The following is a 14,268-nucleotide window of genomic DNA, read 5'->3' on the forward strand; positions in this document are numbered from 1 at the left end:
CTGGCTGTACCCAGGCCTTCCGCAGGTTCTGTGGGGGGCTGCGTTGGTGTCACTGTGTATAGTTATGGAGATGCATAGGGAAAGGTGAGCATTCAGCAGCCCAGTGGGGACTTTGAGGAGGTCTTATGTGAGGTCGGGCCCAGGGCAGGGGACCTGGGACATGACCTCACTTCCCTGACAACAGAGTACACAGAACTTGGAACCCTGGTAACCAGGCACCCACATTCTAGACACAGCCTCCTACCGAGCTCACTTGAGTGGAGAAGCTTGAGCTAGGAACATGTTTTCTTGCTGTCTCTCGACTTCCCTTGTAGCGAAGCTTGAGAAATCCAGGAGTTCGACCCTTTCACGAAGGCTGAGACATGGTCTTATCCCCCATACCCGAAGGTTCTGGCCATTTACCAAAAAGAACCCGAAGGTAACACAGGGTGGCCCAGAGCTGTCAGTCCAGGCCAGGCCACCACTGTGATCCCACCTGGGCAGCCCTGCACCCCTCCCCCAGGTCATACCAGCCCCCAGGCCATGCCAGCCCTTATCCTTGTGGGGTCCCTGGTAATGGGGGCAGGGAGGAAATGAGGACAGAATTGATGAGGCAGAAAGTTGTTGGAGGAGGCAGGATCCAAATGGGAGGGAGGTGGGTGGGGGTCAGGGAAGGAAGGGCCCTGTGATCTGGGGAGATTTGGGAGGGAGAAGTGATGATGAGGATGATGAAAATGGTGCTGCTGCTTCCGGACTGGCACTCACTGAGGGCAGCCCCTAGGTCCATCCCCAGCCTCTCAGTATCGCTGGGTTCATGGGGCTGGGTCTGACCTGGAATGGAGTGGCGGGTGGGCACAGTTCATCAGGTTGGGTGCCTTTGGAGACTAGAGACTGGGGTGGCAAAGGTGGAGACCCACTTCACGTCCCTGTCCCAAGCCCCCTGATCACACAGAACTCTGGGATCTTAGTCTACCCAGAGGTCCCAGTTCAGACCAGGGCTTTAGGGAGGGACTGTTGGAGTCACAGGCCGAGTGGCACTCTTACCTGGGCCTTCTCTGAGATCCAGCTCACCCTGAGTGGGGCAGTCAATGCTCAGTCCTAGTTGTTGGCATTGCCTGGGCCACTGCTGACCCTGAGCCAGCTAGCTTCTCCCAGATCCTGCTGCAATACTCAGAGGTTGATTTTTCTATCCATGAACTTGGCCAGGGCTGGTTGGTGCAGCCTCCAGGCCCATCCCACTCCACCCCCAGCACGTGGTATACAGGGGGAAATGGAGCTCCTCTGAGGCCCAGGGGGCACAAGGGCCTGAAGGGGTGAGGATAGGAGGTGGCTCGGAGGGGCCCTTGATGCTTCCCTGGCCGCTGCCGGCACTGTCTCCGCAGAACTCCCCGCAGGAGAAGGAGGATGGCTTCGTCTACTCGGTCTACCCCAAGAAAGGGGCCAGGAGGGGCTGGCGCAGATTCTGGGTGAGTGCGGGGGGAGGGAAGTGGGGCACCCACCCAGGGACCCGAGATGACCAGAGGGGGCCTGGGGCCCAGACACTTTCCTGGAGACCCCCAGCTCCCTCCCAGGACTTTCCCTCTGAGGGGTCCCCAGTTCCCTCCCAAAGAAATTGGCCACCACCCTTCCCTCTCCCCTCCCTCTGCCCTCCCTGCCCTGGCCAGCTACAAAGTCACTTTCTCCATATATGTGGGAATATCAAAAACCAGTTTTTTGTACTGTTCTCACTTCACATCAGCCCACACGTCTTTTTGCATGTTGTTCCTGTTTTAATGTTTAGCTTCCAACCCTGGGGCCCCGGGCAGCAGTTGGCAGGACTGTCCTTCCATACCTTCTCCCAGCCTCACACATCATCACACTTAGCAGGCTTCTTTTACCCCAAAGTGTGGGGCTCAGGCTATGACACACCTTTTTCTGCCACCTGCGATCTCGGGAAACACATCATGTGACCCCTCCAGGTCAGAAGCTGTGTCCTGACTAGCTACAGAATGTTCCAGAAGGGAGGCCTGTTCCCACAGTGACTGAGCCTCTCACTGCTGCTGGCCCTGGACTGATTCCTTGTGCTGCCCTTTCAGCAGGGCTGCAGGACTGTGCGTCCTCACATAGTGACCCACCGAGGACAGACTCCCCACACCGGCATGCTGTGGGGAAGGACATGCACATTTCAAGTTAGGATCCCTAGAGCCAGACTCCTTCCCAAAACAGCTGTCGCAGTCCCATGGCCCAGCAGTCTGTGGCGATGGCTGTGTTCCTGCATCGAGCCAGTTCTGGGCGTTAGGGTTCTTTTCCATTTTGCCAATCTGCTCTCAGGGTGGCCAATGGAACTGCAGGGAGGCTCTGAGGTACTTGTTGGCCCTGAGAAGCTGAGCCCCCTCTCAGTTCTTTACTGGCCATTCAGATTCACTATTCCTGAGCCATCTGGTCAGATCCTCGGCCCTGTGGGTGTCTGTCTTCCACCACAGGATCTCCAGGATCTCACCCTTGGCTGGTTCTGGGTGCTCCATAGCTTCAGGTTCTCAGAACCACCTTTAATGTGCAGAAAGAAAAACCCATATCTTTCTTTGCAGTCAGAGGGCATCTCATGGGTGTGTCTTCCCTGTGCACTGTCTTCAGCTGGGAGGGAGTGAGCTCGTACCAGACCTTCTGCTCTGAGTCAAGAGCAGAGCAGGCCTCACATAGCACAGAGGGAACATCACGGAGCCCTAGCGTCAGATGGTTCTGGGCTCTGACCGGGTGACTTCGAGTAGGTACTGAACATCTCCAAGCCTCTGTCTTCTCTCTGGAATGGGGTATTTTGTGTGGATTCACTAGGATACTGTTATTCCTCCAGGGAGATACCATGGCTACTTAGTTAACACAGTGGCTTCAGGCTCCTAATGTTTGTAATCATCCCCCCCCGCCAATTCTGTTTGGAAAGCTGAGTCCTGTTTTCTGCTGGAGGCACCCATGTCCTACCTCCTGCTACAGGTCGCTGATGGCAGGGGAGTGCCTGGGCTGAGCTCTGGCCTCCTGGTGGTCCATGGGGCCGCCTGTGACAATATGTCCCTCCTCTGTCCCACCCAAGTGTATCTGTGGATCAGACCAGGCCCTGGATGAAGCCTGGGTGCTGAAAACCGTCAAGGCAGGCTCACTAGAGAAGCTGGTGGAGCACCTGGTGCCCGCCTTCCTAAAGGGTGACTTCTCCTACATCAAAATCTTCCTGGGAACCTACAGAAGCTACGCCACAGCCCAGCAGGTCCTAGACCAGCTGTTCCAAAGGTGAGCACCTCACCCTCCACAGCCCAGTGGGGACTCTGCCCCCTGCCAGTTCTGGGGAATGTCACTTTGCCACTCAGAGCCTCAGTTTGCTCCCCCGAGAGGGGTGGTGGTAAAGGGCCAATCAGCTAGAGTTACTGTTAGGACCACGTGGGACAAGCCATGGAAAGTGTGTACCTGGAGCCTAGCTCTATGGTAAAGGGTGCTGGAGGGGTGGTGAAGTTCACATTATTTTTCTCTACCCCATGAAGAAGCTGTCTGCCTCCCCCCTCACTGACTGCGTGCCCTTGAGCAAACCCATTTCCCCTTTGTAAAGGGGGGTCGAGATTCCATTTAGTGGGTCCTTGTCCTTGGTGTAGCCAGAACTGGGATCCCTGGAGGCTGGTAGAGGGGCCCCAGGACTCTTAGATACCTGGGAAGGTGCTGGTTGGGTTCACTCATTCACCAATTATCCATGCAGCCCCTACTCTTGCAGACACTGTTCTAGGCACTTAACATCGTTCAGTGGACAAAGCAGATAGGAAACCCTGCCCTCCTGGGCCCCCATTCTAGTTGGGGAGTCAGACAGGAACACTAGGCATCTTAAGCAGGCAGTGTCCACAGTGCGTTAGATGTGATACTCTCACACCACCTGTAGGTATGGATGTAACCAGCCCTCTTCTGCCGGTGACAGTGAACCCCAGGACCAGCTGAAAGGGTGAGTGGACTTTGGGTGGAGAAGGAAGGCTTCCTGTCTCTACAGAAGGGTGGTGGTTGTGCGGGCCTGTGTCTGGACTGGAGCTGGGCAGACTCTAGGCCTCACACATCTAGATTCCACTAGAGGAATGAGTTTGGGGCACCCCCTGCAGGAGGTAAGCGGTCATAGAGACCTAGGGGTGGAATCTGGGCGCTCTGGGAAGCAGAAGAGAGGCTGGGGGCTCAGAGAGGCCCCTGAGAGGATCCGTCCCCCCACAATCCCCTCATGTCACTGCTTGCCCCTCCCCTATTTGGGGCCCAAAACAGGAATTGCCAGGTGGGGGGAGACGGAGACTGCTCCTGAATCCTGATCCCCAGTCGTGGGTGCTCAGCTGCATGTGGGGCCCCGTCCCAGGGGAGAACAGTGTCCATGGGAGAAGAGACCCTCACACGTGTACAGAGAACCAGGCAGCTCGCTGGTGCGCATGCTCCAGAGGAGGGGCCTGAGGGCCTGGGTGTCTGGGTCAGGGGACAGACTCTGTGTGTCGCTCAGAATCAGATAATCCTGGAGCACTACTGTGTGCCAGGCTGTGAGGTGAACATGCAGACACACATCTCCGTGCCCTTAGAGGTTTACTGTCCAGTGGGGAGAGGGCCAGGGGACAGAAAGGGCTGTAATTCAGGCTCCCAGAGGAGGGAGAGTTGGTCAGGTCATTGACGGGGAGCTCCCTGGGACCGAGGCTCTGTGCCAGCCCCCTGTCAGTGACCAGGCCTGCCACTGCCAGGACAGCCAGAGGGCAGGATGTAGGGTGGTGCTGACCTTTGGAAGGACAGGGACAGGCAGAGCAACCCAGCCCTTTGCAGGGGTGCCCTGGGAAGGTAGTGTGGCAGGAAAAGTCAGGCCTCTGATCCTGCTCTTCATCACCCACCCCCAGCGCCATCTCTTTTATCCTGGGCACATGGCTGAAGGACTACTCAGAGGATTTCGATCAGCCCCCGTACTTCCCCTGCCTAAAGCTCGTGGTGGAGTATGTGCAGGTGAACATGCCAGGCTCACATCTGGAGCACCGTGCCCAACTTCTCTTGGCCCAGCTGGATCAGATGGACATCACTGAGGCAGAGCCAGAGGGTGAGGAGGACTGGGCATGCCTGCATGTGAGCTTGTGAAGGGGACATGGGAAGACCCCCAGAGGCTGGGGCTAAGCCAGAGCTCAGAGTAACTTCAGAGCCTCCTCTGGTGGACCACAGTCTGGGAAGGCTTCCTGGGGTGGAAATCTTGGGATTGGGCTTCTCTTCACGACAATGGGATATTTTGCATCATTGGAAAGGCAGCCATGTTGGTGAACCTTTCTCCTCTTGCAGCTCCAGATCCGGGGCCAGTCCCACTTGTAAAAGTAGCTCGGGGTCTACCTTTGCCCCAACGACCATCTCCAGGACTGTCTCCTGGGGTACATCCTGCTCCGGTACCAGCATCGGAGCTCTATAGCAAACTATCTATTACATTACCAGCTGCAGCGCCAGCACCAGATGGAGAGCCAGCTGGAACGGTGGATTTCCATCCAGGGTCGCCTCCAGAACCGACTGCTGGACCACTGGCTGATGTCAGTCCTGCTCCTGCTGCAACACTGGAGCTCCATAAAACACTGGCTAGTCCATCACCAGCTCCATTGCCGGCACCAGATGAAGAGATGGCTGGAGGGCTGGATTGTTATCCTGGGCCACCTCCGGAACCGGCTTCTGTACCACCTGGTGAGGTTGATCCTACTTCTGCTCCAACAATGGAACTCCATACAGGACCAGCTATTCCATCACTGGCTTTTGTGGTGGCACCTGATGAAAAGCCAGCTGGATGGTCGGATTCTTATCCTGGGCCACCTCCAGAACCGACTACTGGACCAGTGGCTGTTGTCGATCCTTCTCCTTCTTCAACACCGGAGCTTGATGTAGCCCAGGTCCTCCCCCAGCTCCGTCACCAGCGTCAGATGGAGAGCCAGATGGAGAGGTGGATTCCCACCCTGGACCACCTCCAGAACCAGATCCTGGGTCACCAGCTGAAGTCAATTCTGCTCCTGCTCCAACGCAGGAGCTCAACAGAGCAGCAGCTATTCCATCACCAGCTTCAGCTCTGGCAGCAGATGGATAGCCCACTGGAGGTTCAGATTCTTAACCTGGGACACCTTCAGAGCCGGTTCCTGGACCACCTGGTGGTGTCGATCCTGGTCCTGCACCGACACCGAAGCTCCATAGAGCATCACCTATCCCCTGACCAGCTTCTACACTGGCACCAGGTGGAAAGCCCGCAGGAGAGCTGGATTTTTACCCTGGGCAACTTCCAGAACAGACTCCAGGACCACTTCCTGAGTCAGATCCTGGTCTTGCAGCAACATTGGAGCTGGGTACAACAACAGGTCATCTGTCACCAAGTTGAGCACTGGCCCATGACAGAGAGCCTGCTGGAAGATCAGATTCTCTTCCTGGGCCAACACCATAACCGGCTCCTGGACTGCCTGGTGAGGTCCATCATGCTCCTGGACTAAAACAGCAGCTCCATAGAGCACCATCACCAGCTCCAGCGCTGGCACCAAGTGAAGTGCCAGCTGGACAGTCAGATTCTTATCCTGGGCTACATCCAGAACTAGATTCTGGACCACCAGCTAATGTCAATCCTGCTCTTGCTCCCGCACCAACACTGGAGCTTAATGTAGCCCACACCCCTCCATCTCCAGCTCTGGCCCAGGTATCAGGAGAAGAGCCTTTTGGAAGCCTAGATTCCCATCCTGGTCCACCTCCAGAAATGTTTCCTTGACTACCTGCTGATGATGATCCTGCTTTGTAGTGCACCGGCTATTCCATCATCAGGTTGAGCAGTGGCACTAGACAAAGAGCAAGCTGGAGGGTCAGATACCTATCCTGGGCCACCTGCAGAAATGGTTCCTCTACCACCTGCTGATATCGATCCTGATCCTGCACCAACACTGAGCTTATCGTAGGCACAGGTCTTCCTTCTCCAGCTTCACCACTGACACTAGATGAAGAGCCAGCTGGAAGGGTGGATTTCCATCCTGGGCCACCTCCAACTGACTCCCAGATGAACAGCTCTAACACTGGAGCACTACAGACTATTAAGTCCTCTGTCTCTAGCTCTGCCTTGGGCACCAGAGGCTGAGCCACTGGCCGCGTCTCCTCCACAGCAGCTCCTCATTCACAACCAGGGAACATGGCTCCAGAACCAGACCCTTTCTTCTCCTCACCTGTGTGGGTATATTTTTGGTTTTGTTATAGTATTTTTCCAGCACAATTTATACTTTATGCTATTTTAACTGGTAGGTTTTCATTAAATAAAGTGTTATCTTAATAGTTTTAAAGTGCGTAATATAATGGCTCTGTGTACTTTCACAATCCTATTCACCATCACCAGTATCTACTTCAGAACATTTTTATCACCACTGTGATGTTGATGTTATGTGTCACCTTGGGCAGGCCATGACGCTCAGGGTTTTGGCAGACATTATGTAATCATTCTCCATTTTGTGATCTGATGTGAAGGGCCAGTCAGTTGGAAGAGGAGTTTCTGCGGGGATGTAGCCTGCCAATTAATATATCTCCTGAGGTATGCAGCCATTGATCTGGCCAATGCCTTTTTCTCCAGCCTTGTTTGAAAGACCACCAGAAGCAGTTTGCCCTTAGCTGGCAAGGCCATCAATACACCTTCACTGTTTTATCTCAGAGGTATATGAACTCTCCAGCCCTGTGTCATAATTTAATCCATAGGACCCTTGATCACTTTCCCTTCTACAGTACATCACACTGGTCATTACACTGATGACATTATGCTGATTGGACCTAGTAAGAAAGAAGTATCAATGACTCTAGAATTATTGGTAAGATAGTTGCATACTAGAGGGTGGGGATAATTCCTTCAAAAATTCCGGTGCTTTCCATGTCAGTGAACTTTTAGGACTCCAGTGGTGTGGGGCATGTCAAGATATTCCTTGTCAAGTGAAGGATAAGCTGATCTATCTGGCCCCTCCTACAATTAAAACAGAGGCATAACGCCTGTTGGGCCTCTTTGAATTTTAGAGGCAACATATCCCTCATTTGGGCGTGCTACTCCAGCCTATTTATCAAGCGACTCAAAAAGATGCTAGTTTTGAGTGGGGCCCAGAACAAGAGGAGAGCCTTGCGGCAGGTTCAGGCTGAAGTGCAGGCTGCTCTGCTACTTGGGCCATATGATCCAGCTGATCCAAAGGTGCTTGAAGTGTCAGTTGCAAATAGAGATGCTATCTGGGGTATTTGGCAGGCTCCTATTGGTAAATCACAATGCAGACCCTTCGGATTTTGGAGCAAAGCCCTGCCATCCTTCACAGATAACTACTCTCCTTTTGAGAAATAGCTTTTGGCTTGTTACTGGACCTTAGTAGAGACTGAACACTTAAACTTGAGGCACCAAATCACCATGTGACCTCAGCTGCCCATCATGAACTGAGTGTTGTCTGACCCATACAGCCATAAAGTTGGATGTGCACAGCAGCACTCCGTCATTAAATGGAAGTGGTATATATGATATCGGGCCGGAGCAGGACCTTAACGTTCACGTAAGTTGCATGAGAAAACGGCCCAAATGCTCATGGTTTCTACTCCTGTCACGTTATCTGCCCTCTCCCAGTCTGCACCTATGGCCTCATGGGGAGTTTCTTATAATCAGTTGACTGAGGAAGAGAAAATTTGTGCCTGGTTTATAGGTGGTTCTGCATGATATGCAGGCCCCACTTGAATGTGCTTAGTATTGCAGCCCATTTCTGGGACTTCCTGAAGGACAGTGGTGAAGGGATATCTTCCCAATGGCAGAACCATGAGCAGTGCACCTGGTAGTTCACTTTGGTTGGAAGGATAAATGGCCAGATGTGCAGTTGTGCAGTGATTCATGGGCTGTGGCCAGTGGTTTGGCTGGATAGCCAGAGATTTGGAAGGAATATGATTGGAAAATTGAAGTCAAGGAGAGATATGGGGAAGTAGTATGTGATAGACCTCTCTGAATGGGCCAAAGGAGTGAACACGATGTTCTCCAGGAGGCTGTATATTCTCTAAACTAGTGTCCAATGTATGGTGGTGTTTCTTCTATAGCCAGTATTCATGGGTCCAGGAATCAAGGGGTGGAAATGGAAGTGCCACCATTCACTATTACCCCTAATGACTCACTTGCTAAATTTTTGCTTCCTGTCCCCACAACTCTATGCTCTGCAGGTCTAGGGGTCTTAGTTTCAAAGTGAGGAATTCCCCCAGCAGGAGACAAAACACTGATTCCATTGAACTGAAAATTAAGAATGCTACCTGGCCACTTTGGGCTCCTCATGCCTCTGGATCAACAGGCAAAGAAAGGAATTACCATATTGGCTGGTGTGATTGATCCTGATTACCAAGGGGAAATCTAATTGATGTTACATAATGGAGGTAAAGAAGAGTATGTCTGGAATGTAGGAGATCCCTTAGGACATCTCTTAGTACTACTACGTGATAAAATTCAAGGGAGAACTACAGCAACCTAATTCTGACATGATTGTTAATGACCCAGACCCTTCAGGAATGGAGGTTTGGGTCACCCCACCAGGCAAAGAACCACAACCATCTGAGGTGCTTGCTGAGGGCAAAGGGAATACGGAATGGGTGGAGGAAGAAGGTAGTTCTAAATACCGGTTACAACTACATGGCCGGTTGCAGAAATAAGGACTGTAATTGTTATGAGTATTCCTTTCTTGTATGTGTACATCAATTTTTTTTTTTGTTTTCTTCACTTATATAAGACATAAACTGTGCCAGTGTGTTTTCAGTTGTATGTATGTTCGTTGTATCATGTTAGGCACCAGTATGACTTTGTAATTGTCTTTATTTGGAAATTGTGTATGGTTTAAAGAGATGTGTACAGGTGCCACATTGACAAGGGGTGGACTGTGATGTTGCAGGTTGTGTTTTGACTTGGCTGGGCCATGATTCTCAGTGTAATGGTGTAATTTGGCAGTTATGTAATGGAGTAGTTATCCTCCTTTGTGATATGATGTATTCACCTCTATGGTGTGATCTGTTGTGATCAGCCAGTCAGTTGTGAGGGAAGTTTCCTTGGGGATATGGCCTGCATCCAATGTCTATGGGTGTTCTGGCAAAGCTTGCTGGCTTTTGCTCACTCGGAATCCTGCATCTGCCTCATCATCTGCCCTCCAGTTTTTGGGACCTGAGCCGACAGCATGCCATATTGTCTGCTGATCTTGGGATTCACTGGCCTCCACAGCCTATGAGCCTGCAGCCTGCCATCTGACCTGCCAATCTATGATTTGTCAGCACCTGCAGCTATGTGAGTCAGGAGAAGCTTCAAGCCTGACGCCTGACCCATGGACTTGGGACTTGCCAACCTCTACAATGGCAAGAGCCATTTCCTTGAGATAAATCTCTCTCTCTACTGTGTTAGAAATTAAGCATTTGCGGTTTCCGTTTTTTTTGACACGTAGCACTCCTATGCATGTTGTATTCTTCTTGATGGTTTTGCATTCTTGGCATTAGAAACATATTTACTAATGAAGCAGGGTTGGAAGATGCTGCACTCATTCAGGAATCATTTATTCAGCACCCCTTTGCACTAAGTGTTGGAGGGATATCGGAAACAGCAGACACGTTTGTTTGGAATCCAGCAGGGAAGATATACAATGATGAACAATACAATGGAATGAGGTTTCTATTTGGGTAGTGATGGGTGTGGAGGGACCAGGGAGCTTGTACTTGGGGCCCAGAGAGTTGATGTGCGAAGTGTGTGTGTGCGTCCTGTGTAAAGCAAAGGTTCCTAAGGATAATGGTTGGATTTGGTTTTGAAAAATGAGTTTGTAAGGCAATGAATGTGCTGAAGAGTCATTCCAGCAACCACAAGGCATTTTGTCCCAGACAATGAAGGTGCCCTGGGCAGGGAGCAAGTCACAGTCAGATGGGATGAGAAGCAGGGAGGGCTTCAAATGTCACGCCTGCTGTTGACCTTTATCTTGGGGACAACACAGAGCCACTGAGGGCTGCACACTTTATTGTGCAGATTCTGAGGGCTGGTACTGAAGAGAGTGGCTTTGATTGGTGTTGGCTGTTTGACTCCCTGCTGTTGGGAGCAGGTTCTAGTCCCAGAGCCAGATCAGAATCACATTTCTTCTCTGAACACACTTTGGTTCTTTGCGAAATCACACTAGAAGAAGTGAAACTTGGCTTTCCCTCACATCTCCCATCAAAATAACTGTCAGATGGATCAAAGACTTAAGTATTAAAAAAACAAAGTCATAAAGTTTCAGGAGAAAATGAGAGAATTATTTTAATCTCAAAATGGGAAAGGCTGAGGACTGAAGCCTGCCTTGAAGTCCACCTTTCAGCCAAAGATTAGATAGGCCTATAAAATGAGCAATAAGAGTGAGGAACGTGCTCCCTAGTTCAGTCAAGTATATGAGACCAATGGCCAATACCTGCTCAAAAGCAAAGACAAGGTGGAAGTAAAGGACAGGAAAACTGGATGAATGGACATGGAGCACCCAGAGTGGAAAGGGAAAGGGGGACAGTGCTGACACATTGCGGGGATTGCAATCAATGTCATGAAAAAATTTGTGTATAAATTTTTGAATGAGAAACTAATTTGTGCTGTAAACCTTCACCTAAGTAGCACACCCACACACACAAAATTGTCAAGGCTTTTCAAAGAATGATATAGACCTTGAAATCTTACTAAAAGAGATTGATGCATCTGACTACATGAACAAGATCAAAAATAAAAAAGCTGCATTGCAAAAACCCCAGCCTATATAAAGTCAAAAGACCAGCAACAAGTTAGGAAAATATATTGGCCATGCAGAGGCCCTGCTTTCTGGTCATTTTGGTTTTTTCCAACATTATTTTGTTGAAAAAAAAAAAAAAAAAAAGTAGCTGATTCAAAATACCACCTTTATTGTATGTTAAATTTTTATCTATTTATACATACTCACATGGGTTCCTGGGTCTCTTTCTGGGCTTTAAATCCCATCCAGAGATGTTAAAATGTGAAAAACTGTGCAGCTTAGATGCCGTCTGCTCTTGTACCCAGTCCACGTAGACAGTGCTGTATTTTAGGCTTTGTTACTTGAAACTCCGGACTTATGGGTACCAAATTCTGTTTAAATTAGTATTAATTGTTGTCGTTCTGCCATCTTTCATGTTCACTTTCCACTCCATGGTCCAAGATGGCTGCTGTAGCACCAGGAACCACATCATTGCCCACCAACAGGAAGGAAGGAAGGAAGGGAAAAAAATGGGCATTCTCTCTCCCTTTAAGTATATGCTCAGGAAGTTGCACATGCCATTTCTACTTATATTCTATTGTCTAGAACTTAGTTACGTGGTCACACCTAGCTAGAAGAGGGTAGTTTTTATTCTAGGCAGCCAAATACCCACCTAACATTCAGGTATTCAATTACTGTACAAGGAGACCATGCCTACCGGGGACAACTAAGTGTTTCTAAAGGTCTGTAAAATAGTCTTGAGATCATTAAGATCATTCCTGTTCTTATTAAAAATGAAATAATCTTCCAGAATGAATGTAATGTCATTAAATACCTGTTAAACATCTCTGGAGATAACATCATTTTTTTTTTTTGTATTAAGGTAATAGAATTCCTAATATTGAACCATCTTTTGCATTTGGCTGCTAACCAAAAGGATGGCAGTTTGAATCCACCAGGTTCTCCTTGGAGACCCTGTTTGACTCTGTCCTATAGGGTCGCTGTGAGTCAGAATTGACTTGATGGCAACGGGTCTGGGTTTCTTTTTTTTTTTTTATCATGATATATTAATTTTTCAAATTTGTTCGTGGACTCTGCTGATATTTAATTGAGAATTTTTTTGTGTTTGTATTTATAAGTGAGATTGGTCCATAGTTTTCTTTTTTGGTGCATCATTGGTACCTTTTGCCTTGACTATGAAGCTGTATTCTTCTGGGCATGAAAGAGGTGCCGTTATTGGAGCTAAGACCTATCTGAATTCTTAGCTTGCACAGTATCTGGAATGTGGGGACATCCCATTTTGGTCTCTTTGGTCTCTCCATCCTCTGATGTCCAGGAGCCCCTTCTTGCCTTTTGTGGAATCTGTCACCTTCAACCTGTTATAGGTGTCTATGTGAGTCTTCTCCCCTAGACCAAGTTAGAGTCTCCACATGCCCAGCCATTCATGCCTCACTTCAAGATCGAGCAGTCCTTCAGTGCTGGGAACTGGAGATCCAGGTAGGGAGGGGCCCAGTGCTGGGCTACAGTAGTTGCCAGTCTGGAGGTGAGAGGGTCTCTATGGAAACAGATCAGTAACATCATGTGCATGGGAGTGATGGAGGATTCTACAAAGCGTTGAGCTCTAGGACCTGGGACATGTTCTTCTGAGATGTTGATGATTGTGTTGAGTCTTGAAGCAATATTGGAAGTGAGCCTAGTACAGTGTCTGACAGACATTCCATTCAATGCCCAATATACATTCCTTTAGTGAATGAACGAAGACATTTTTCTAGGTAGACAAGGCAGGCAAGGAACAACACATGAGAAGACAAGGAGGAAGGACCCGATGTGTTCAGGACATGGTGACATACTCAGGGTGGTTGGAGCACAGAGAGTGGGATGAAGAGGAGTGGAGCTGAAGAGCAAAAGACCTTGGGATGTGGGCTGTAGGTTCCAGCCTGAGGACAGCAAAAAGTGACTGGATGTCTCTCTTTACGATGGGCTGGATGCGATCAAATTTGAAGTCTGGATGTGAGCCTGACTTATTTTTCCTTTTTTATATTGAGGGACAACATACATATTGCGTGTAAAGTGCACTGATCTAAGTGTACAGTTCGATGAATTTTTACACAGGGATGCCCTGTGTAATCACCACCCACACCAACAGGCAGACCATCTCCAGCTCCTGGGAGTCTCCCTTGTGCCCCTAACGAGTCATTAACCTCCCCACTGGGTGTTTTGACTTTTGTCACCATCGACTAGTTCTGCGTGTTTCTGAATTTCTTATAAATGGAATTATGCAGTATGTTCTCTTTCATGCCCGGCTTCTTTCATTCGTGATATCTATGAAACTCATTCATGCTATTGAAGTGTCAGTAATTTGGACATTTTTATTTCACTATGACTTAATATTGAGTCCACCATGCTAATATAACGCTCCACCCACTGCCGTCGAGTCGATTCCGACTCATAGCGACCCTATAGGACAGAGTAGAACTTCCCTGTAGAGTTCCCAAGGAGCACCTGGCGGATTCGAACTGCCGACCTTTTGGTTAGCAGCCATAGCACTTAACCACTACGCCACCAGTGTTTCCAATATAATGCTAGTGAT

The 14,268-nt window shown here is 49.7% G+C and overlaps 1 protein-coding gene across 1 annotated transcript; it reads left to right on the forward strand.

Annotated features, from left to right (window-relative positions):
- The first annotated feature begins 1,857 nt into the window (after positions 1-1,857).
- LOC111752152 (ral guanine nucleotide dissociation stimulator-like) lies at positions 1,858-7,318 on the forward strand. Its single transcript, XM_023554811.2, has 3 exons — positions 1,858-3,237; positions 3,872-3,931; positions 4,845-7,318. The coding sequence occupies exons 1-3, from the start codon at positions 2,999-3,001 to the stop codon at positions 5,074-5,076; spliced, it is 531 nt and encodes a 176-aa protein (XP_023410579.1). The 5' UTR covers positions 1,858-2,998; the 3' UTR covers positions 5,077-7,318.
- Positions 7,319-14,268: the final 6,950 nt, after the last annotated feature.

The sequence above is a fragment of the Loxodonta africana genome, chromosome 27 (assembly GCF_030014295.1).
Source record: "Loxodonta africana isolate mLoxAfr1 chromosome 27, mLoxAfr1.hap2, whole genome shotgun sequence".
NCBI classification, from domain to species: domain Eukaryota; kingdom Metazoa; phylum Chordata; class Mammalia; order Proboscidea; family Elephantidae; genus Loxodonta; species Loxodonta africana.